This window comes from Rosa rugosa, chromosome 1, assembly GCF_958449725.1.
Source record: "Rosa rugosa chromosome 1, drRosRugo1.1, whole genome shotgun sequence".
Lineage (NCBI taxonomy): Eukaryota > Viridiplantae > Streptophyta > Magnoliopsida > Rosales > Rosaceae > Rosa > Rosa rugosa.
In genome coordinates this window covers 13837781-13862150 of record NC_084820.1, presented here as the reverse complement: position 1 = coordinate 13862150, position 24370 = coordinate 13837781, and the positions used below count along the sequence as shown (strand labels likewise).

General features: G+C 38.2%; 1 protein-coding gene across 2 annotated transcripts; it reads left to right on the top strand.

Annotated features, from left to right (window-relative positions):
* The first annotated feature begins 2663 nt into the window (after nucleotides 1–2663).
* On the top strand, nucleotides 2664–22797 carry LOC133719495 (uncharacterized). 2 transcript variants are annotated; one of them, XM_062145846.1, is made up of 36 exons: nucleotides 2664–3285; nucleotides 3393–3474; nucleotides 3648–5890; nucleotides 6427–6541; nucleotides 7063–7923; nucleotides 8496–8799; nucleotides 8876–9369; nucleotides 9491–9617; nucleotides 9689–9813; nucleotides 10813–11543; nucleotides 11669–11786; nucleotides 11970–12086; nucleotides 13017–13108; nucleotides 13537–13691; nucleotides 14365–14420; nucleotides 14524–14737; nucleotides 15177–15596; nucleotides 15685–15962; nucleotides 16129–16214; nucleotides 16297–16383; nucleotides 16490–16751; nucleotides 16894–17304; nucleotides 17408–17504; nucleotides 17891–18210; nucleotides 18870–18986; nucleotides 19131–19298; nucleotides 19486–19608; nucleotides 19736–19825; nucleotides 19947–20053; nucleotides 20144–20292; nucleotides 20484–20566; nucleotides 20652–20747; nucleotides 20846–20968; nucleotides 21634–21717; nucleotides 21998–22141; nucleotides 22434–22797. In XM_062145846.1, exons 1-36 carry the CDS (start codon nucleotides 3005–3007, stop codon nucleotides 22773–22775), a joined length of 9702 nt encoding a protein of 3233 aa, XP_062001830.1. In that variant the 5' UTR covers nucleotides 2664–3004; the 3' UTR covers nucleotides 22776–22797. The 2 variants fall into 2 exon arrangements, with proteins under 2 accessions (XP_062001830.1, XP_062001831.1); XM_062145847.1 differs by lacking the exons at nucleotides 18870–18986; nucleotides 19131–19298; nucleotides 19486–19608; ... (7 more) ...; nucleotides 21998–22141; nucleotides 22434–22797 and having other exon boundaries at nucleotides 17895–18061.
* The last annotated feature ends 1573 nt before the right edge of the window (nucleotides 22798–24370 follow it).

The window sequence follows — 24370 nt, the reverse complement described above, 5'->3', positions numbered from 1 at the left end:
CCACCCACTGCACATCAAACCCCATCTTGATCATGATCTTCTTTAAGAAATCCCATTCCAATCGATCATAGGCCTTGCTAATATCCAATTTAAGAGCCATAAAGCCTTCCTATCCTTTACGCAACTTATGCATATAATGAGCTAGCTTTGATGCAACCAGAGTATTATCTGAAATCAACCTGTCGGGTACAAATGCACTCTGCTGTGGGGAGATAATATCCGGGAGGAAAGATTTGAGCCGATTGGCTAAAACTTTTGAAGCTATCTTATAAATGACATTGCATAGGGCAATTGGACGCAACTGAGACATATGTTGAACTTCCTTCACCTTTGGGATAAGCACCACATGAGTGAAATTTAAATCATGAGGCATCTCTTTAGTAGTCAAGAAAGAGATAACTGCTCTACTAACTTCCATTCCCACCAAATCCCAATATTTTTGAAAAAAGAAGGGTGACATACCGTCCGGGCCAGGTGCCTTAGATGGATGCATCTGAAATAGGGCATGCTTCACCTCATCAACACTATATGGCGCCAACAAGGTCTGATTCATACTATCCGTAACTCTAGGGGTCAGAGTTTGTAGAACATGGTCCTGTGCTTCTAGGTCCGGTACTTGCCGGGCAAAGATTTGTTGAAAGTACCTCATCACTACCGCTTCAATTCCTCCCGAAGTTTCCTGCCATACCCCATTCTCATCGAACAAACCTTTGATTTTATTTTTCTGTTTGCTATTCGTGGCTCGCCGGTGGAAGAATTTAGAATTTCTGTCTCCTTCCTTGAGCCAAATGGCCCGAGATCTTTGTCTCCAGAATGTTTCATCCATAGTCATCAGTTCATTCAGCCTTTGGGACAACTGAAGCTTTTCAGTCTGATCGACAGAATCAAATGGTTTCTGAAGAAGCACATCCAGTTGCCTACGAACAGCCTCTAACTCTTCCCTGCGTCCCTTGAAAGTAGTCCGATCCCAGTCTAGAAGAAAGCTCCCCGTGTCTTTAACTTTCCGGCATAACTGCACCATCGGACCACCATCTTGTGGTATAGCCCAAGCTTCCTCCACCGCCTGTGAAAATGACTCATGAGAGCACCACATCTCTTCAAACCGGAACCTTCGTCTACCACGAAAATGCACCGGTTGATCCTTCCGAACTTCCAACAGTAAAGGCACATGATCTGATCTACTTGGATGCAGATTAATAACTCTAGGGAATCCAAACTCTGACAGCCATGCAGGTGTAGATACACCCCTGTCAAGACTTTCCTTTGTGTGTGCGTCACTCCAAGTAAAGAGTCCCCGTGCTGCCCCTAAATCTGCGAGATTGCAGTCCAAAAGGGCTTGACGAAAGGAATCCATTTGTTGTAGACTCCGAATCCGTCCTCCAGATTTCTCCCCTAACCCTAGGATCTCATTAAAATCACCTGCCACCACCCACTTCTCCGACGAACGTCTGGCCAAAGAACGAAGGAGATCCCAAGATAAATGGCGTTGACCCGTTTCCGGATGTCCATAAAAACCTGTGAAGCGCCACTGCACATCAGACGACCCCTTCATATTAGCATCGATGAAAAAGTAGTTCACCGTTCGTACCGAAACAGATATAGAATCATCCCATAGAAGAACCAGACCACCAGATCGCCCAACCCGATCAAAATTAGCAATGTTTGGTAGCCCCACAGCCATAGGGAGGGATTGGTGTTGTTCTTTGGTGCAATGGGTTTCACTAAGAAAAACAACGTGCACCTGGTGCTTCTGGATGAGAAGTTTGAGAGCATGGCGAGTCTTTCGATTCACTATACCTTGGCAATTCCAGATCAGGATATTCATGGTCGCAAGAAGACTGAAAGTCTTCTCCCTCTCCGCCGTGCGGCGTATACAGAAACTCGAGAAACTAGGCGGTAACCTAGGTTTCAAAAGTTTCACTGAGATACAAGACCAATAAATAATGAGTTTCATTTTGATTTAGTTTAAAAACTTTCAAATATTATAGACAATTATGTGATTTATGTCCATTGTTCTTCTCAAAAGACATTATAGACGGTCAGATTAAAATTGAAAAAAAAAAAAGATAATTGAGTGTGGCTTTCGATTCTCGAGTATCATTTGTGGTTAATCTTGTGTTTTTTAAGTTTAAAATTTTGTATGATTTCTATCTCTCATTTATATCTTGGCCAAGTTTCTACCTCCACCCCTTCCTCTTTGTTCCCCAAAGTCCAAACATGGGGACTTGTAGGGGGGTACTCTTCCTTTTCATCTTGTTTGTTCATAGTTCTCTCTCTATTTCTCCGTCTCTATCTATTTGTGTTTATCTTTCGCTTCCTCTCTGTAACTCAGAAAAGAGATGAATATAATCAGAAAGAAACGAAAAGCTAAGATAAAGGGGTATTATTGTTATTTCACAATTAACGGAAAGCTGAGGAAATAAACAAAAGTTAGGTCGTACGGGCTTAGGCATTCCGCATGGATCAATTTGATGTCCGCATGGATCTCCAAAAAATAAGGCCTGCGCATGGGCTTTGTGTTCTAGATTATGTATCTCATGGTAATTATTCGTGTTTTACCATGGGCCCAATTTTATTTACGGAGGCGAGTTACTTGGCCCAGTACCTTGTGGAGTCTCCTTCAAAAGTGAAATCACTGCCACACCGCACGGTGAGCTATTCCTTCGCCTTCTTACTCCATACAAAAACACTTCTACAATCGCGTGATTTATTTACTGTAACAAACTTTCCCGGTTTCCGACCCCAAAAAACCGAAACACAAACCTTTCTCCGATCACCGTTACCTCGATTTTCATGAACGCTCACAGAAAAAGATTAAAATAATATCACATAGGACACGAGAAAAAGAAAAGTCATCACAAACTGTGAGGCCAACCCCAACCGCCTATTCCTGCTTTCACTTTCCCGCCGCTCACTCTCATCTTCAATCTTATCACCACCACCTCTCTCCAGAAAGTTCAGAATTCTCTAATGCCGGAGCTCCGGTTTTGCTAGCACAGTCGGAATGTTTCCGAGCGGCACAATCCGGCGGAGGCTGGCCGCTCTGTTGCGGCCGTGGCTTCGGGAAGAGCCGGAACTCGAGCTCAGTTTGGGGCTGATCAGTTCGCACGCGGTGGCTAAGAACCTCCGGTTCGATACCGCGGCGCTCAATCGGCTCGGCGACGATTCGGACGGGTTTTTGTATAAGGAGGTCAGTGTCGAACAGTTGAGCGTTCGGTTCTCGAACTGGCTCGCTCCTGCATTCTCAATTGAGTTTCATGGCGTTAAAGTGGTGCTCTCGACTCGGTGAGTTACTGTGTTAACTCGCTCGCTCTCTGCTCGTGTTCAATTTTTGTTTCTATGATTTGGTTATTTTGAGCTTGAATTTTTTTTTTTTTTTTTTAATTTTCAAGGGAGTTGAAGAAGAAGAAGCTTTCTGAGGATACATTTGCAGAGGATATGAAGAAGAAGAAGCTTTCTGAGATTGATCCTCAGGTAAACATTCTTGCTGCTAAGTTTGAATTCCAGGGTTTTTATTTTTTATTTTTGTAACTTGGCTAGTTAAGTAGTTAGGTTAAGAAAGAAGAATAAAAAGAATTGTTTGGTTACTTTGACCGGCGAATCTCACATCCATCGGAGAATTACTGAGGCTTTTCGCTTGATTTCAGGGGAGTGCTGTGCATGCTTTTCTGGAAAAGCTCATGGCTACTTCTACGACTCCGAAAAATAAGTTCAAAACATCTCTTTTGAATCTGTTACTCACACACTGTCAGCTTCAACTGCATGAAATTAGTCTCCAAGTCCAGGTTCCTATCTTAAATGATTCGTTTGTTTGTTCTTTGGATATAGAAGATATTAATGTGGATCCTCAGTATCTTGATCGTGGGTGTCTTCTTCGAGGCCTTTTTGGTACACTCTTTGTACCTTCGAAGGAGAGCTCTTTTGCTATAGTAGGCAGTGGCTGTGAGGTTGGGTTTAAGAAGGCAGGTCAGCTCAAGCGTGTCTTGTTATTGACTGAGTTGTGCAGTTGCATTAAGTTGAATGATTTTCAGCTTGTAGACATCAATCTTCGAGTCCCTGAAATACATTTTTCGTTTTCTCCGGATGATCTTTCTGTCTATTTGGCATTCACTAAAGCATCATCCCAAGAATCTCATCGTGCTAGAGATGGCAGACAACTGTGGAAGCTAGCTGCGAGTAGAATTGACAATATGACTTCAGCTCATAGATGGTCGTTGCAAAAGTCAGCTGTTGTTGTTTGTTTCTGGTTACGTTATGTCAATGCTTACAAGTATTTACTGTTGCTAATTGGATATTATGACGACCACTTATTAAAAAGATCAGCTATTAGAATCTATGAGGACAAGATGCTTTTGAGTTCTGTTGAAAACCAATGGAAGGTGATTTCTGATATTGAGAAAGAGCTGCCAGCTGAAGCTATTGCACAGGCATGGAGAGTAGCCCGTAACAGAGCAGCATCAAATGTTCAATGTCCCGAATATAGTTCCAAAAAACCATTTGTGACTACAGTTTACAACTTCCTTCTCATAATCCTTTCATTACTAGCTTGTGCCTGGAGATATTTTTGCAAGATAGTCCTTTTTATTATGCACCCCTTTGTTTTTAGGAAAATATTAGTCAATGAGCCAAAGAGTGCAGATCTGGATATTGTTTCTGAAGGTCCGTGTACGCAGTTTTGCTTCAGTTTGATGCTTGGAAAAGTTCAAATCACTATCTCTCATAGAAATGAAATTCAACTCTTAGTAAATGAAAAGTTGAAATCACATCTTGGGATCACTTACTCGGATTCACTTTCATTTCGTCTTTCAGTTGATGCACTGTTATTAAAATATGTAGACGACATGTGTGAAGAGTCTTTACTGATATCCTGTGGGCAATTAAAGGTCAGATCCTCATCTCTTATGGAAGCTCCTGTTAAAGAAAGCAGTTCAAAATTATCCTTTAGTTCTATGGAAGCACATTGGAAGGAGAGCAATGATAAGTGGAACAATATTCTGTGGGGTGAGCCAGCAGAAATATTTCCACTTTTAGAAACTTCTGAAACTGGTTGTGCTGATCATGTGGAAGGTTCTTGTGTCTCATTTCTGAAAGACATGTGGTTGGATTGGAGAAGTGAGTGCGATAAATTTGGAAAAAGTGAAATTCAGTATTCTGAAACTCCATTCCTTCTTTGTGAATTTAAAAACTTCTTGATATATCCAGACCTCAAAACATCGGATTCTGGTTTTTGGAAGTTCTATTTTGTTCTGGGAAAGTTGAATCTTGTGTTGGGATATTCATCAATAGTATCACTGTCTCTGCTATTTAGGCAGATACAACATACTCTATGCTGGGGAGAGGCCAATGGTCAGTCACCCGGTCTTTCACATTCTCCAAGAACTAGTGAGAGTAAACCAGAAATCAGTCTGGATAGCAAATACAAGTGCTATGCTAATAGATTAGAAATGGCATTGCTTAAAATGCTTCCAAAAAAACATGTTCAACTAGGGGTATTTATTGCTGGTCCTCACATCCTTATGTCATTGGGAAAGAATTTTGATGGTGGCAACAAAGACAAAAATCATGTATATATTCAGGACGATTTTCACCTTGCATTTGATGTGCACAATATTGAAGCTGCTGTTTGGCCAACCTCAAAGTTTGATCTTGCATCATTCGTGGGGCCCTCAGCATCTGATGATGTGGAACCAGAGTGCCTCAGGATGGACCAGCCTCTGGTGATTGATATCTCTAACTCTAATAATGGGAAGTATCAAGCTCAGGGTGGGATCTCTCTTGGTTCCTACATACGAGTTGATGGTTTAGATGTCTGCCTGGTCGCCGCAGCAGGAAAACGACAAAGCCAGATTTTGGTTTCTAAGCCAATGACTTTGCAGTTGTTATCCTCCAGGTTGGATATTCTTCTGATGCTCCGCATTGTATTTGCTCTCGTGGAGCTTTGATAGTTTACTCTCTTGTGATCTTCTCTACAATTTTTCAGTGTTTATATGATGGTTGCTTGATTGAACTTTTACAACCTATTTTTATAATCCAAATTCTCCACACAGTCATAATACACACAGTGAATTCCTATGGTTCTGATGAACTTCCTTTCTGCTACACATTTTGGTCACTGGTTTTTAATTATTTGTTTTTAAAATCATTTCTGGTATTTTCATCTAATTTCTAAACTGCATTAGGGATTTTATTCACACAGGAGTAAATTCTTTATTTAGACGACATTTTTCTTTAATTTTTAATTAATTTTATTATTTTATGCTTCATGATTTCAAAGATCGAAGCTTTTCATTCTTATTGTCCAAAAAAAAAAAAAACTTTTCATTCTTTATTTTCGCTCACCATCTAAACCCGGAAGAGAATAAGTTGCGTCTAACAGAATAATAATTTTCTGTCCTGTCCTGACAGTTGGAATTCTTTATATTGCAGGGAGTATGTTCATTCATTTAGCACAAATGTTATTGCTTTCTCTGCAGCTTTGTTTGGGAAAACTGAAGGATTCACTATTTTATCGTACATGGATGAGTTTGATGTTCTCTTTCAGGTGATTGTTCTTTTTGCTGCCTAGTTAAGGTCTATTTTGGTTTTAGTATTGATTTTATTTTCTTTATTTTTCATTATACTAGCATAGAAACATAAATGATACAGTCCAACTTCTTACTGAAATGTACCTGTACAGAAGTACTGAACTTCAGTTTTCACCTTTTTTTAACGTGTGGCTCACCTCTACTTAATAATATGGTTATATTTTGATGTTGTATACTTGGAAGGAGAGAACTAAATATGCTTTTGTTGGGGTTGAGGCATCTTTCTGTGTTAAGTTTAATATTCTTCGTATTTTCTTGTTTTTGTTGCTTAAAGGTTCCTTTGTACCTTACTCCTTTTAAAGTAATTTTCTTGCTCCCTTGCCAAGTGCCTTCCTCTTATTGTTGTTGTAACTTTGGTTACTAATATGATGACATTTTCAAAAGGACCAGAAATTTGGTGTCTGTTATCAACATTGAACACTAGATTGATTTCATTCCATACCAATTTCTTTTGACTAAAGAAGGATCTTTCTGACAGGTGCTTGCAAATTTATCTTCTGCAGTATCATATTCATTTAGACATTTTGCATCTGTCAGTGACTTGCCTTTACAATTTGGAAAGCAACAATATTCAAATGCTGAATCTGATAACGAGCAGACCACAGCGCATGAACCTCCCTTGAATTATAGCAGTGTCCTATTTTCAACTAATGGGACCTTCAAAATCAAGTCAATGAATATAATCGTGCACAAGTCTAGGATGCGTGATAATGTGGGGAGCTGCCTAGTAACCTCTGATGCTTCAAGTAGCAAACAGTTGTCTGAGCATGACTTGCCTGATTATGGAATTTGGATTTCAGTTCATCAAACAAGTCTTGATATGTCTTGCAAAGAAGGAAAAGTGATACTTCTTTCTAATTTATCAGAAATTCAGTCTTCAAGTTTTAGATATAAGAATCGGAGAGGCAAAAGTACTGATCAGTCTGTACTTAGTGATCTGCTACTGCAATCTCTTGATTGCATATATCAACTATCACTTTCTAGTTGTGTACTTAGTTTGTCACTGTTCCTATCTCAGAACTGCTCATCTATTGGCACTGTTAGCAACACACTCGATACTAATTCTGTGAGTGAAACAGAGCACACGGAAAATTTCCCATTCACTAATTCTGAAAGCTCAGGTCATCAGAACTATAGCTTTATTCAAGGGTCAGAATTGGCTTCAAATATTCGACCACCGGGCTCAAGCCATTGGTTACTTGTAAATCTTGCACTGGGTAAGATTTATGTGGGAAGGTGCTCAGCAAAGAATGTTATGAATGAGGCGCATCAATTAAATAAGTTTTTGTCGTCAGTTTCTGTTGGTGGTGAATTTCAGAGAATCAGTTGTGAAATTCAGGTGATTTTTTTTGGTAGTACTTTTTAGGTTAAATATCTTGCTTTCTGAAATTTGGAGTGAGTTTCAGTTCAGTCCTATTAGTTTTTTCTTTGGAGAGAAACAGAGTTGATTGCTTTACAAAAGAAAGATTACACAGCAGTGGACTAGAGCTCCATAAACAAAGATACTTAAAACAACTGGACAAAAGAAAGAACGGAGCAATAAATTCTTCTAAAAGTTCCAGTAATTGCAAGTAAAACACTAGACTTGCAAATGAAATGATGTTACCCCATCAGGTTAAATTTAGAATGGTTTGCTAAGTTATACAAGTTCTACAATTGGAGAAAGAAAAACAATGGATTGCTAAATTAGAATACTGTGAACCTAAATGAAATCTCACCTCAAATTACAGGGTAAAATATATTTGTTATTCTGCCCTTTTTTGCCCTTTTGCTTTTTTCTTCATAGGTAGAAAAGTTACGTCTTTTTTATGTAATGATTTTAGATAGAACCTGTTGAATTCGTTCCTTGTGCATGATTAACTAAATTTAAGTCACCTTTTCATGCAAGTGACTCATGATGCTACTTGGCAGGGTGGTTTCCTTTTCCTTGAAACAACAGCTTCGGCTACCTTATTGCGATGTTTTTCTTCATATCTTGATTGCTCCACAAATATTTTATCTGGCTCACAATCATCCGATAAGCACGTTGAAGAAGATAAGCCCATTGAAGAAGCTGATACTGCTGAAAATATGACTAGACCAGATAGTCATTCTGATAAGGACTGTATGCAAGAGATTCCTTGTACATCTCCACAGGTCAAAGGGGGACAGATGGAAGCTTTTAGCTTAAATATATCTCGTTTTTCTTGCGCTCTTGTGATTCAGGAAGAGAATGGTATGTGCAACTTTTCACTTTAGTTACAGATGCACACTCACTCTATACATATGTAAAGAGTTATTCACTTTTGCAGGTGCTGTACAGGAGCTCGTGCTTGAGATTGATGCCCATTTGAACGTTGAGTTGGAAAACATGCGAAGAAAATTTATATTTAAGCTTTCTCGCATATCAATCCTTTTTCAGGTCCTTCAAGAAATTTTGGAAAATCAAGCCCAAAGTTCTCAAGTTTCTTCAGTCACATCAAATATTTTTCAATCTCATGCTGCATCAGGAGCGTCTACAGGTTCTCAGCACATGGATGAGATTCATCCTGTTAATAATGCAAGTAGTTCAAGAGGTCCTGGATCACAGGAAGAGCGCTCTGAACATAGTTCTCTGCATGAGGTATTTCGTCTAAGTCATCACAAATATATCCTAAAGGGTCAAGAATTAGCCTCCAGTGAGTGCGAGTCAAGACAGGAAGGGGGAACTGCCTTCATATCAGTTGAGAAGCCTTTAAATGAAGTTTGGGTTGGAAGCGGAACTATTTCATGTTTCGATATTACAATATCTCTATCTCAAATACAGGTCAGCAAGCCTATATTTCTCTGGATGCTCTTAAAGTTTGAATCAGTATGTTCATGTGCTATATGATTGTCTCAAATTGTTAAACATGTGTCACTGAGTCTGATCTGCATTTTTGCATCAGATGCTTTTGTCTATGATTTCATCCTTTTCTGGAGTATTTGGGGAGGAGGTGATCCGTGAACCGGATAGAAGGCACTGGTCGAGTGACGAGGAATTAAAAAACAGTTTGGAAACAATGGTTCCTAATGGTATACAGCGAAACCTCTCTTGTTTGCAGAATTGAGAGGATTTGAGCTAACAAATAATATGATCTGTACAGGTGCAATAGTGGCAATTCAGGATGTCCATCAACATATGTATTTTACAGTTGAGGGTAATGAGGATAAGTACAACTTAGTGGGTGCAGTTCATTATTCTCTTGTGGGAGAAAGCGCTCTTTTCATGGTATGGTACATTGTTACTTTACATTTCTAGATTTTCCCAAATTGAAATTTTGTATTTTTTTTTTCTGCAATAAATCAGGAGTTCAAAGTTATAATTTCGAGCTATTTTGTTATGGAAGTATTAAATTCCAAGAATGTTGTTTTAAAATACTGATATAATTACAAGTTTTTGGTTGTTCTCTTTCGCTTATCTTTGAGAGAGTACTGTGATAAGTATGTTACTATCTGTAGGGGATGCTCACCTATTTTGGCCTTTTGGATTTGCATTTGATTGTTTGGCATGCTATTTATGTTTCGTTTGCGATAATTTATGTTTATTCATGCTATGTAGTTCATAAAGTTGAGACTATTCGGATGCTCTAATACATCTGTTCAGCTTTTGAGATAGTCATTCATAGTGCTAGGTTGGAACAAACTAGCTTTGTGAATATTGGTTACAGAAAAAATATGAGTTTAGTGAATGGTATACAGGATAGAAAATAATTAACAAATAAGTCTTGAAAGGTAGACACTGGGAAGATAGATACAACTTATGAGTGAATAGACCATTGACTCTCTTCAAATCTCTATTTTTTTTTTCTTAATTTAAAGCCTCCATATCCAAGATAGAGGAAAGTTTTCCAATCTAATTTTCGTTTTATTTGAAACTTCTTGTGCCAACTCTCTAGAGCCTGCCCATGAGAATTTGATCCAGGCATTAGTCTTCCCTTCATAAGTGGGAGGTCGTGAATTTGAGTCTCGCACTTTATAATAATACTAACAATAACTCTCTAGATAAATATTTATACAAATGAACATTTTCCAAGGTGATGCTTCGAGTAAAATGAGATCAAGTATGAATGAAGATTAACCCAAACAGAAAAAAAAAAGAAAACAGAATAATAAACTATAATTATGTGATTATGCAATTGACTACTCAGATTTGATGCAAGTCTTTAGTTACTGCTTCTTCTCTCCCTTTATCTTCATGGTGTTGCCATCTCTGCTGAAACATGTGTAGGTCAAGTATAACAATCAAAAGGGATGGAATTCGTCAGTTTTGTGGTTCTCCTTGATATCATTGCATGCCAAGAATGCTTCTGGGGAGCCATTGCGCTTGAACTACCTTCGAGGATCTGATTTTGTTGACGTCTCTAGTGCGAATGATAATGCAGGGTCACTTTGGACAGCGGTTTCTTGTGAGCCTGAAAGTTATGAGGGCGACATTGACTGGGAGCCCTACAATCAATTGATTAAAAGGACCTTTTACCTTGTGAACAAAAAGAATGACTCTGCTGTTGCTATTGTAGATGGGATTCCAGAGTTTGTTAGAAAGCCTGGAAATCCAATCAAGTTGAAAGTGTTCCATAATGCTCCTATAGCTCATGACATAAAGATGGATAACTACCCTGGAGAGGCATCTGTGGCTCGTCCGCAACAGAGTGATGAAGGGATAACTTCTGGGAAGGGTGGAAAGCTTCCTTGCATTGATGTTACATTTGACACAATTTCCTTGACCATTATCCATGAACTCGTAGATACAAAAGACATGCCTCTCCTTCGTTGTTGCATTGGCGGAACTGGACAGTCCAAACATGAACTTGAAGAGTCAAAAGACATGGCTCTCCTTGGTGGTTGCAGCGACAGAACCAAACGATCCAAACTTACTGTTCAAATTCTCCCTTCTAAAGTTAGGATTATAAGCTCCTTAACAACAGTGGTATATTACTTTGATGCACAAAGAAACAAATGGTAAGCATTTTATGCTGTATAAGTTGTACAGGTTCTATTATTTTCCTCATGGGTGACTTTTTCTTTCAATCCAGTCCTCATTTCGCCAGCTTTCGGTACATTTTGACTATTGTGTTTGAATGCAGGAGAGAACTTATCCACCCAGTTGAAACATGCCTTTTCTATCGTTCAAGCTTCCAAATTCAGAGCTCAGAAGCTGTTTCGCATGGAGTACCTGTTCATATCCATTGCAGAACTAAAGAGGTTAAGATTGTGATTTTATGAATGATGCTGTCACAGCAATAAATTATATTTTCATTTATTTGGGACCAAAATGAAATGAAAGAAGAAAGGACTTTTTGTACTATCCATATATCTTTATTTTTTTTCTTTGGTCTGATTCATATATCCTTGTTATAACAAAATTGTAACATCACATTCTTGCAGTTGAATATATCCCTATCCGAGCTTTCATTGGACATACTTCTCTTTACAGTTGGGAAACTAAATTTAGCTGGTCCTTTCTCAGTGAAAAGTACTAAGATTTGGGCCAATTGTTGCAAGGTTTGCTACTCTGTCATACCATCAGTCCATGTTACATTAAAATGTTGTTCATATGAAAAACATACGGTATGTGAATATTCTTCATATGACAGTAGGCATTACAATGAATCTTTGTATGTACTTATCAAGTGGTTTAGTTTGCATGCCAATCATCTCCCTTATGAAAGGGAGCTCAGTCTGTCAGATATTAGTTTGTCTGTTCAATGAGCAATATGCTCACTATGATTAAATTCATAAACTTCCACTTGCTCACATATTGTCGACCAAGTGAGTGCCAAAAAGTTTTGGGACAGCTGTGAAACTTTCAGGTAGCTTAATATATTGGTTGGCAGGCCCATGAGTCCCAGTGGATACAATCTTACCATAAATTGCTACTAGAGCTCGATCTAATTCAGTGGATAATCCACCCGACCTTATTGTTTGTGATTTTATATGCATACTCCAGTTTGAGAACTAGTAATTGGCAGTAATGTTGGCCTGAAGTGAATTGGATATGATATGAATTCGATCTAATCCATGTTTTATCTAATATGTCGGGGATCAAATTGTCTGAGAGCTTAGCCGTTAGGTACTCTTGCCTGGGACCATAGACTTCATAAGTTAATGTGACCTTGTTTGAGGGGTTATAACTTAAACAGTAAAAACACACTAGCTTCCTGCTATTGGTGGTACGTACCACATCTAAGTGGTCTCTATTTCGTATGGTTTTAGTTTAAGATTTTATTGGATATTGATGTTTGAGGAGTTAATTTGTGAATTGGTGACTTCACAAAACAGTATTTACTATTTAGTTGTGGAGAAGTTTTTCATTCTTTGTTTCTCTGTTTCACTCCCCTTCTCTGTGCTTTCATCCTAACTTTTTCTTAGTAATATATTCCCTTATAAAACTCCTGATTGTGGCTTTTATTATAAATTTTCTACAAATGGCAGGTGGAGAACCAGTCAGGATTAAACCTTCTTTGTCAGTATGATGAGCAAAGTGTAAAAGTTTCCAGAAGGCAATCTACGTCCATTATTTTAAGGTAGCTCACTGTATTAATGAATTATATTAATCCACCTTTTGAAGGTAGGACCGTACGATGAACCAGAACTGAAATTTCCAATTTCTGATTAAAATGTTTTTACGAGCTCTTCATTGATGAAAAAGTTCCCAATCTCCAATAAATTAGATATAAAATGCAAGAAACATTTCTCACTGGAGGAGAGGCCTAAATGTTCTGGCAATGGGCAGCAAGGCAAACAAAGATTAGATAGCAAGTTTATGTTCTGATAACTTAAGCGGCTTCTTTGTCAAATAATTTAAAGACGTAGCTTGTAGTGCAGTCTTCTTGACTGGGGAGTCGGGGTTTGTATTAGTTATCTCTTTCTTGTATTTTCTTGTACAATTGTTAATCACTGTGTTCTTCTCAAAAAAGAAAATGATCTATCTTCATGATATACTAATTGTAAGGTGCTCGGATTCGGAAAACCAACCTCCAGAGATGGCATCAGTCATGTCAATCCGACTTACTGGTCCTAGATCTTCTTTGATGACCTCTCCAATTCATGTCTCTCACCTAGAAGCTCAAGCATTTGCTTGGAGAACACAAATAATGTCACTTAAAGGTGTGCTTTATTTCCACTATATAGCATAAAAAATGCCTAAACTTTTTGTCCTTTTATTGGTTTCCTGTTGTTTTAATATACCAGCATACATCATTGGGTACAGGCTACAGCCTGCATTCATTATGTTATCTAGTAAATGAAATGAATTCACCTTTCCTTTCATTTCTCTAAATGAAGTTGGACCCTGGAGTGGATTCAATTATAAAGGTGGAGAATAAACTTAATGATACATTTAGACCCTTGAGTGGAATGAACTCTTAAACTTGATGGACCTCTGACTGGAGATCTATGAGGTTACGGGTGATGTGAGATATACCTCCTAAAGAAATATTAACTGTAAAAGAAGCAGTTAACTGAGCTCTTTCCATGGATTGATCATACATTATAGAAACGGACCCATGTGGACAGACGTTAGCATTGCCTAGTGCTTAGTGCTAAAGTATATGGGAAGAGCCAATTCAGCAGAGGATTAGTCTGTGATCAAACTTACTGGATGAGCTAGGCTCAAGTTGGTGGATGATGAGCTTGAATTGATTATGATGAACTTGGATTCTTAAATGCATTCCAGCTATTTTTTTTATGCTTGTTTCCTGGTTGTTGATGATGATTTCAGCATTTGAATCAGTTACTTGTGTTTGGATTAACATGTTCTCTGTGTTTCATTTTCAAACAGATTCACAAACTTACCCTGGACCATTTGTTATAGTTGACATTTCAAGGAAATCCCAGGTACTTTCTTCTATTGGTCTCCTCTGAATATCATTAGTTCATTCTATTTAGTCATTTTGGATTGTATTTGCTATATGGTTTATAATGTTCCTTCTGTTTGTAGGATGGTTTGTCAATTCTTATTTCTCCTCTCGTAAGAATACACAATGAAACTGGATTGTCTATAAAGCTACGATTTCGACGATCTCAGCAGAAGGAAGACGTGTTTGCTTCAGTGGTGCTTAATGCTGGTGATACATATGATGACTCCATGGCCATGTTTGATGCTATAAATTTGTCTGGTGAAGAAAAGAAGGCCCTGAGGTCTTTAAGTCTTGGTATTCATTTGTTTTAATTGAATCAAAATGCCAATTTCTGTTTTTTTTTTTTTTTTTTTTAAGAGTAACATGTCTCGTAATGATCACTGTTATTAACATACTTGAATTTTGGGTATTGAATGCATAAAGTCAATCAGTTCGTATCACTCATGCCTCTAGTTTTTTTTTTTCTTTCTTTTTGGTCAAAACAGAAATCAGGGTTTTTGTTACTTTCCAAATAAATAAATAAATGTTTGTCGCTCTGATTTTAACTGGGTTCAGTTGAAGTTTGAAGCTTGATGCCAAGTTGTTTAGTCTTTATGTAGTTATTAGGTGTATATATTGACATGCTAAAAGCAGTGTTGTCTGGCTAATAGATGCAATCTTCTGCCTTCATTTTTCTTTCCACTTGTGTTTGCTATTTTCCTCAAACTCTGCACGGTTGGTGAATGATTTGCAGGCAATTTCTTGTTCTCTTTTAGACCTGAAATTCCAGATGGCTTAATGAACTCTAAGAAATCAATTTCAGCAGAATGGTCAGATGATCTTAAAGGTGGAAAGGCAGTTCGTCTCTCTGGAATCTTTGATAAATTAAGCTATAAAGTGCGGAAGGTTTTGTTTAGTGAATCTGCGAAATCTTCCTTCAGCACTGCCCATTGTACTCTTAAATCGGAGGGGGCAAATACTGTCGACATGCATTTTTTGATTCAGAGTATAAGGAGAAATGTTCCTATTGTACAACCTGATAGGTCTATGAATCTCCTTGAAAATAGCAAATCACCAGTTGCCTTACAAGAACAAAAGGATATTTATCTTCTTCCTACAGTGTGTGTTTCCAATTTATTGCATACGGAGATGCATGTCTTTGTAAGTGAATCAGGTAAGGAAATGCCGAAATGGAATCTTATGAGATCACCATCAATTATCTTACTTTGTAAGTTCTAATTATACTATTTGAATCAGTGCAGATGGACGTCCTACTATTGCGTCTGACAATGATAGGAATCAATCAAACATATCTTGTGGTTCCATGGTTGAATTTTATGCCAACCCTTCCATTATTTACTTCACAATCACACTGACTGGTTATGATGCAAGCTGCAAACCAGTGAACAGCAGTGATTGGGTCAAAAAGTTACTGAAGCAGAAAAGTGATGTGCCTTCTGTGGACATTGATCTGGATTTTGGTGGGGGAAAGTATTCTGCTACCTTAAGATTGTCTCGAGGGAGCAGAGGCACATTAGAGGTTGGTATGCTATGGCTGTTAGCTTCTACAATATTCTTGATTTTTTTTTTTTATAGACAATGGGCATCAAGCACATTTTGGTCTTTTCCATTTGAAGTTCTACAGATATATCCCTACTTATGTTGGTTTTATACTGTTGGATTTAATCTCTATGTCGCATTTGCAGGCTGCTATTTTCACATCATACGCCCTGAAAAATGATACAGAATTTGGCCTTTGTTTCTTTGTGTCTAATAAGAGGCCCCTTTCTAGGTAGTCGCTCTTTCTCATAAAATCAGAATATTGATGAGCAGTTATATATGCTGCCTGCTTAATAGCCATAACATGTGTGTAGGGATGAAGCAGAGAAGTATGGTTCTAGCATTCCTTCAGAATTTGGATTATATTTGCCTCCAAAGTCAACCCGATCATGGTTCTTAAAGTAAGATAATTTATTGTTAACGAATTTTTCTTTAATTGCATGATTTTAATAGGCATCCCTATTATCATATGGCATTATGGACATCTTATGTACCCTTCATCGGCAGATCCAGCAAAGTGCGTCTCAAATTGCTAAAAGATAATGCATCGGAGACACTTATCGACTTGGATGCTTTATCAGGACTTGCGGAGATAAGTTTGGAAACAGAGGAAGGATCTGGAATCAGATCTATTACAAAGCTTGGGGTTTCCACAGGACCACCTTTGAGTAAAGTGGTTGTGCCATCACAAATAGTAACTATGGTCCCAAGACATGTTGTAATAAATGAATCAGGAGAAAACATCATTGTTCGCCAATGTTATTTGCAGGTTTGCTTGAAATGTTTTGTCTTGGTGGTTCCTTATGTTTTCTAACTTATGTGATTTTCAATTTGTTCGTTTCTTTATCCATTCTTTTTTATGCTTTTCTCTACAATGTTCTGAGTTTCTTCTTTCATGTTTGACTGGAAAGGATGACACTGTTGGCATGATCCCCGTAAACAGTAAACAGAGGGCGCCTCTACAGCTGTGGAATGTGATAGACAAGAAGAGAGATGTCAGTTTGTTTGAGCGTGTTATGAAAAAGCACAGAAAAGCTAATGATGATTCACCAATATATCTCCAGTTTCGATTGAATGAGTCTAAGTTAGGTTGGTCGGGACCAGTATGCATTGCTTCTCTAGGAAGATTTTTCCTCAAGTTCAAAAGGCAGCAATTGGACCAAGTGCCAGCACTAGAAAGCAATGTAACAGAATTCGCTTCTGTTCATCTTGTTGAAGAAGGCTCTACTCTTGGTTTACACTTCCATAAACCTCCAAATGTCAGTCTCCCATACCGAATTGAGAATTGCTTGCCTGATGTGTCGATAACTTACTACCAGAAGGTTCTGCTATTGTTACACTTCTTGTTTCTAAACTATTAATGGATACAAGTTGTAAGCATTCTGGGAGTGTTAATTTCCCTTCATTATTTCTTGAACTTTTTAGGATTCATCAGAGCCAGAGATTATTGGATCGGAAAGTTGCACTGATTATGTTTGGGATGATTTGACTCTTCCACATAAGTTGGTCGTCAGGATCAATGGTACTCACCAATCTCTTGTTACTCAGTATAAGTTATTCAAAGTAATTCATCAGAGTACAGATGATAGTGTTGTTTGGCACTTTATGTTATAATCATCATAGAGATGATCAAGCTTGCAACTGAATTTGACCACATCTTACTTCTAAGGACATGTCTTCTCATCCATTTCAACCTATGATATGATTGTTTCTAGAAAAGCGTTCTGCGCACATTTGTGCTGAACAAGTTAGGTTTTGATACTTTGATACCCATGTGCAAACCAGGCAATGTGGATGCAATGTTTCTAGTACCCTTGTATCATGGATATCCATAACTTATGATTTTATTAGCTCCTTAATTTGAAGGTTGTCGATAAATTGGGTAACGTAATCGGTTGTTTCTTGTAGATAGTCTTCTACTACGTGAAATTAACTTGGATAAGGTGAGAGCATGGAAGCCTTTCTACAAAACCAGGCAACGGAGTGGATTGGCAACCCATTTACCATTTGGAAAAGACTCGGGGGACAAGAAGGGTGATTTTGGTGAGTTTAATGGCATGGAGATGATGAAGGTGGGGTTTGAAGTATATGCAGATGGTCCAACCCGGGTCTTAAGATTTTGTGAAATTTCTAGCAGCCACAAGGGAAATAAAATGTTTCAATCATGCGAGAAGATTCAACTAAGATTTAATCAGTTTACAGTTCACCTTCTTGAACATGAAAAGCAGGCAAGTTATAGTCTTACTAAACACTTAAGTTCCTCAATTACCTGTTGATATATTATGCAACCTCCTGCATGGATCTTTTTATTTTAGTTGGATTTTTCCTTGTCTGCTAATTGCTAGTATCTTTCTGAAATATTTAAGTAGATCTCATAGTCAGTGGTTCAGAAAGTCTCTTCTCCATTGCGGAGTTGTTTCTCAGTTCAGATTGTGGTTGTTGTGCTTGACCCAATTCAACCAATGAGATTTAATAGTAAAATTTTTATGTATAGATGGAAGTTAAGTTGCTGACTTGTCCTTCAATATGTGGTTCTCTTACTTAACCCAGTAGCCAATGAAAATCTAAAAAAACAAAAGGTGGAAGATAAAGAAAAGAAAATGTAATGGCTTGTGGCTGAGTTTCTATGTGCAGACTAGCATGAATTAGCTGCAATATCAACATTTATTTCCAGCAATAGTCATTATTGGTGGAAAAGTTATCATCCATTTCACTTGATGGTGTTCAAGTTTCCTTTCATTACATTCCAGCGTATCTATCTACAGCGATAGCAACCAGGGTCTTGCCTTTCGAGTTTTACATCATTATTCTGGGTAGTGGCACCCATACATATTTCTTTACAAGGTTGGTCGACTAATTGGATCTCTCTGATGTTATGATTCTAAAGGATGGAGAAGATATGGAGCCGCCAGGGTATACACCAATCTTAGCTGCAAGAATTGGGAATATTAACTTTGATTCTGTCTTTACATATGAGCAAAAGTTTAGCCAGATCAGTGTACAGGTAATATTTGTATGCCTGTTGCCTTACTGAGAGTCAATGATCGTACGTGTCATCTTCTAATATTTCTTGTATTTGAGGTTTAATATCATGCTTATTCAACAATTTTGTTTAACTCATCTTCATGGCTTCGTGGATTTGACGCAGTCATTGAATTTGGAGAACAAGTGGGTGGGTGCTCCTTTTGCAGCAATGCTTCGTAGACATCAATCAGACTTCAATGATTCAAATGATTGTGTACTCAAAATTGTCATTGTCTTGCTGTCAACCAGTTCCAATGTTGTACAAGTTAAGTACTCGTCTATTGCTCTGCAGGTAAATCATCACCATACTCTCAATCTCTTATGCTAATTATGTTTATTCTTGTTTTTTTTTTTTTCCTTCTAGAGATTTTAGATATTTATCTTTTTATCTTGTGATAAAATATGTCCTATAAATATCCTAGTAGTATATCCACTACTGCAATGTAGCAGCTCTGAGTTTATGACTTGGTCTTCCACAGCCAATGGATTTAAATCTTGATGAAGAGACGTTAATGAAAATTGTCCCATTTTGGAGAACATCTCTTAGTGAGGCGAAGAGTAGCCAGTATTATTTTGATCATTTTGAGATCCATCCGATAAAGGTTAGATGTTTTTTATTATATTCCGAGTTGAATTAATTCTCCATAGCATATTCTGTTTTTCTTTATCATGCTTATAGAAAGGCATTTTTCATTCCAGAGGAATTGACCTAATTGTATGCCCTTGTAGATTATTGCAAACTTTCTTCCTGGCGAGTCATATTCAAGTTATAGCTCAGCTGAGGAGACTCTAAGGTCCTTGCTGCACAGTGTAGTTAAGGTGTAACAAACTACTTACCAAAACTTTTCCTTTCTGACACTTGCATGTTTCATCAGTCTTTTCTGGAATTTCATTATCCTTTCTCCATCACTTTCTTTGCCCTGTTCTTGTATCTCTTTAGGTCCCTGCAATAAAAAATAAGGTTGTAGAGCTCAATGGTGTTATGGTCACTCATGCTCTTATAACGATGCGTGAATTACTTATCAAATGCGCACAACATTATTCATGGTAAACCTTTAAATATGTTGTCTTGCTATGTGATTTATGTAGTATGCTAGCATCTTTTGGTCATTACTGAGCAATAATTTGAATGTTTAGGTATGCCATGAGGGCTATTTATATTGCAAAGGGAAGTCCATTGCTTCCACCAGATTTTGTGTCAATATTTGATGACTTGGCTTCTTCGTCTCTTGATGTCTTCTTTGATCCTTCTCGTGCATTAGTGACTCTTCCAGGTTTGACTTTAGGTATGTCTTCCACACTGTCAATCTTTGATTCTTCTCTTTCTTTTCTTCCTTTTTCCTTTCTCGTATGTAGGTGTCATTGATACTATGATGGACAATTACGGCAATGCCAATACTATGCTACAGTACTATAACTATAACTACAGTCTCCAACTTGAATCATTTCTTTTTTCTGCGTTGGCTGTTTGGGCCAGGTACCTTCAAATTAATCAGTAAATGTATCGATGGTAAAGGATTCTTGGGGACAAAACGCTATTTTGGTGACCTAGGAAAATCTGTAAGTGCTATATTCTTTCTTAGGAAAGATGCGTGTGAACTCATATATATACCCAAAACTATCAAATTTATGGTTGGCTTTGCAGTTGAGGACGGCAGGGTCAAATGTATTGTTTGCTGCAGTCACTGAAATATCAGACTCTATTCTGAAAGGAGCAGAAGCAAGTGGTTTTGATGGAGTGGTAGGTTTCATCTTAATTACTAGCTCAAGATTTCATAATATCATGTTTTAGTTGATCTTAAAATAAGAAATGACTTCTGGAACCATTGTATTTTCAAGGTCACGGGCTTTCACCATGGAATATTGAAATTGGCTATGGAGCCATCATTATTGGGAACTGCTTTGATGGAAGGTGGCCCAGATAGAAAGATTAAGCTTGACCGCAGTCCTGCTGTTGATGAGGTAATATTTGTTTCATATCCCTCTCAGCTCCTGTAGGAGTTCTGGCTGGAATTTTATTGGGTTAGCTTCCTGTTTTATTAATGCCAATACTAATGAAAGCTTTCAGTCTGCCTACTTTAGTATGTTTTAGGGTACAGCTTATATGACATATGTCTGGCTAACACCAGAATGGCAATGTTAGCATGCACAAGTACCCCCGGTTTGGTCATTGGTGCCTTTCAATCTTGTACACAACCGCCATAGCTAAGTACAATAAAAATGAGCCTAAGACACTAAAATTTAAATAGAGATCAGTAGTATAAGTTCAGTTGTTTACTTTATTCTAAAACATTTTTACTAAACCTCAAGTTTGATCAGATTCTATCTGGTGGAGCAGTGAGTAGACCATTTCAGGTCTATGTTATCTATGGTAATTGGAACTATTGCCTTATTAATTACAGTGTAGACTTGAAGTGAGTAATTTGTTGAGCTTGTATTCCTGTTTAAGCTGTGAGCATAGATAGGTACAGCCTATAAATTTATGGCACAAAATTCCAACAGTAAGTAAAGGGTGTCTTTTTAGAACAATTAGTGACGAACTTTTGCTTATATGCCACCATTTGGGATTGTTTCTCTGATTTAATATTTGTGGATTACTGACCAATTAGTTTTTGGGACTACTGCAGTTATATATCGAAGGATACTTGCAAGCGATGTTGGATACGATGTATAGACAAGAATATTTGAGAGTCAGAGTCATCGAGAATCAGGTAATTTTAATAGACTGAAAGTTATTCATAGATGAGTCTAGATCAAAAAATCATTTATAAATAGTTATCTTGATATCTGTACTTTGTATGGAAGAGTCGGTTGAAATCTTCATTTAATAAGGATGCCCCATCTGTGTGCGGTGAAGTTTGTTTAGAGTCCAGCAAAAGAAACCAATTCTACTGGAAAATCTTTTGAGTTGATTTGTTTTTATCCCATGCCTTCATTGCCAGACAATCTTCTAACTTAGATTCTAATCCTAATGTGTGTGTTTGTGCTAAGGTTTACCTCAAAAACCTGCCCCCAAACAGTTCCCTTATAAACGAGATTATGGATCGTGTGAAGGGGTTTCTTGTGAGCAAGTCACTTCTGAAAGGAGACCCCTCAATAACGTCTCGCCCCTTGGGTCATCTTCGAGGTGAACGTGTAAGTGTCTTCCCCTCTCCACTCAACCTTTTATGTTTGTTGTTGCAATTTTCCATGTTTCAGATATCATTTTGATACCTATACCGAAAATTAGTGAAATTGAGATGATGTCAATCTGACAACGTTGAAATTACCAATGTTTTCTTGTTATTGTTACTGACACCCATGCTATGCAAATGCTATGCACATTTACAATCACCTCATTCGATAACATATAACCCACTGCATCTCACTACCAACATGAGTTTACCCCTTCATCCATCTGAAGTAATTAAGAGAAACTTTACAACAGGAGTGGAGAATCGGCCCAACTGTGCTGACATTAGGTGAGCATCTGTTTGTTAGTTTCGCAATCCGAATCCTGCGGAAGCAAGCTAACAAGTGCATCGCCAACATCAAGTGGAAGCCAGAGAGCGATGGTGGTCGATCGATTGTCGCTGCAAGCTCCTCGGAAGAAGTGGTGAAGGGTAAGTTCATTTGGAAATGGGGAAGTGGGATCGGCAAGTTTGTTTTGTCAGCCATAGTAGCATATATAGATGGACGGTTATGTCGTTCTATTCCTAATCCTGTAGCTCGCCGCATCGTTAGTGGCTTTCTGTTGACTTTCCTTGATAACAACAACAGCAATGAATGAGCTTTGCCTATATTTTTCTTTAGTTTCATCTCTTTTGCTCGCTTACTTGCATGGCTGCGCGAAAGATATTAATTTAAGATTTCTTCCATACTGGGCAAGTTAACTTGTGTTTCATCTCAATTCTGAAATCAGGCTGTAGCAACTGGAATTGCCAGTTGATTTACTAGCCCCTTTCATATTGGCATCAAGTTACATCCGTCAACATCAAGGAAGATCCAAAACAGTATCCAAATATTTATTGTGGATTTGGATCTTAATCCAAAAGGTTATTACTCCAAAACGGTTGTAATGTTGGTTCTTTCTGTTAGTTGGCTCCGTAACTAAGAATGTGATATGGACATATGGTTGCAATGAGCAATTCTACAAGTAAATTAAGACATACATAATACATTATGTGAAGCTTGATGGTTAGCTCCATGTCTGATAATGGGTCAACCTACCTACGGTTTGACTATTCCTCCTCCTGCTTGAGTCGTAGTTGCTGATCCTGCTTGAGTCGTAGTTGCTGATCCACCTACTGATGCTCCTCGAGGAGCTGCTCCCTGACCTTGTAAATTTGGAAGTTTCATCTTGATCCATTCAGAATCAAACGAACCCCTTCCTTCAGCCCGTGGTTTGGAGCTCAATAGCGCGACCGGTTTGGAGCCGAATCGCACCGCGCGCGGTTCGCGCGATACAGGATAACCAAGATCACCAAATAATGTATCTTGAATATAGTTAACAATGCGCTCTTGGAAAGTCAATTGAAGTCGCTTAAACGACTCTGTGAATCTCCTGAGTCTGAAATCCTCCTCACCCTCCTCTGGCAGTTTCTCAATAACTTCAACTTGACCGGAAAGTATAACATGAATGGGGTTTCTCCTGTAATTAGCGCATCGTGCTTTGAACCAAGTAATTGATACATCGAACAAGAATTCGGCATAAGGGGACTCTTCTTCGTTATGATCAGATTCAGATGTACCTTGTTGAACACGCTTCTTATCAGCTTCAGGCCAAGCACTACAATTCCAAGTGGATAGATGTTTAATACACACCTTCTTGAATCTTCTGAGCCTCAAGAGGATACCGGAGAATTTCTCAGTTATGAGTTCGGCAGAGTCCCTTTTCTTATGTGCCAGTTTCTCGATCATTTCTGCTTGATCCTCGGAGCCTAGTCCGCAGAAGAAATGAACAGCCCCAGAATAGCTTTTTTGCTTTGACAATACTTTCCTCAACTCCTTGAATAAATCAATCCGGGTAGGGACCGGAACTTGATTAAATAGCTCTGTGAATCTTCTCATTCTAACAGCTTCCTCTTCCTCAGGATCAGTAGTACTAGTCTGTAGATCCTCTGCTGCAAGGCGTCGTTTTGTTTTAACACCTGATTCAACTTGAATAGACATTTCATCAATCTTGTGTTGTTGATACTTGGCTGACAGTAGGCCAAACCCAAGAGTCGAGAGATCGGAGAGTAATTCAGCAGCACGGTCAAACTCCTGTGGCTCAAGGATCAGCCTGGAATACCAAAACCATCCGAGTAGTTTCCCAACAGCATTGTCAAGGAATTGCTCTTGGACCCGAAAGTCGATTACTTTGGTGCATAACTCTTTGAATAT

What these genes read in the sequence shown, in the direction of transcription:
- LOC133719495 (XM_062145846.1), top strand. Translation starts at nt 3,005, where the DNA reads ATGTTTCCGAGCGGCACAATCCGGCGGAGGCTGGCCGCTCTGTTGCGG. An exon ending in AAAGTGGTGCTCTCGACTCG is followed by an intron (nt 3,286 to 3,392) that starts GTGAGTTACTGT and finishes TTAATTTTCAAG; the next exon opens with GGAGTTGAAGAAGAAGAAGC. An exon ending in GAATCAGTTGTGAAATTCAG is followed by an intron (nt 7,924 to 8,495) that starts GTGATTTTTTTT and finishes GCTACTTGGCAG; the next exon opens with GGTGGTTTCCTTTTCCTTGA.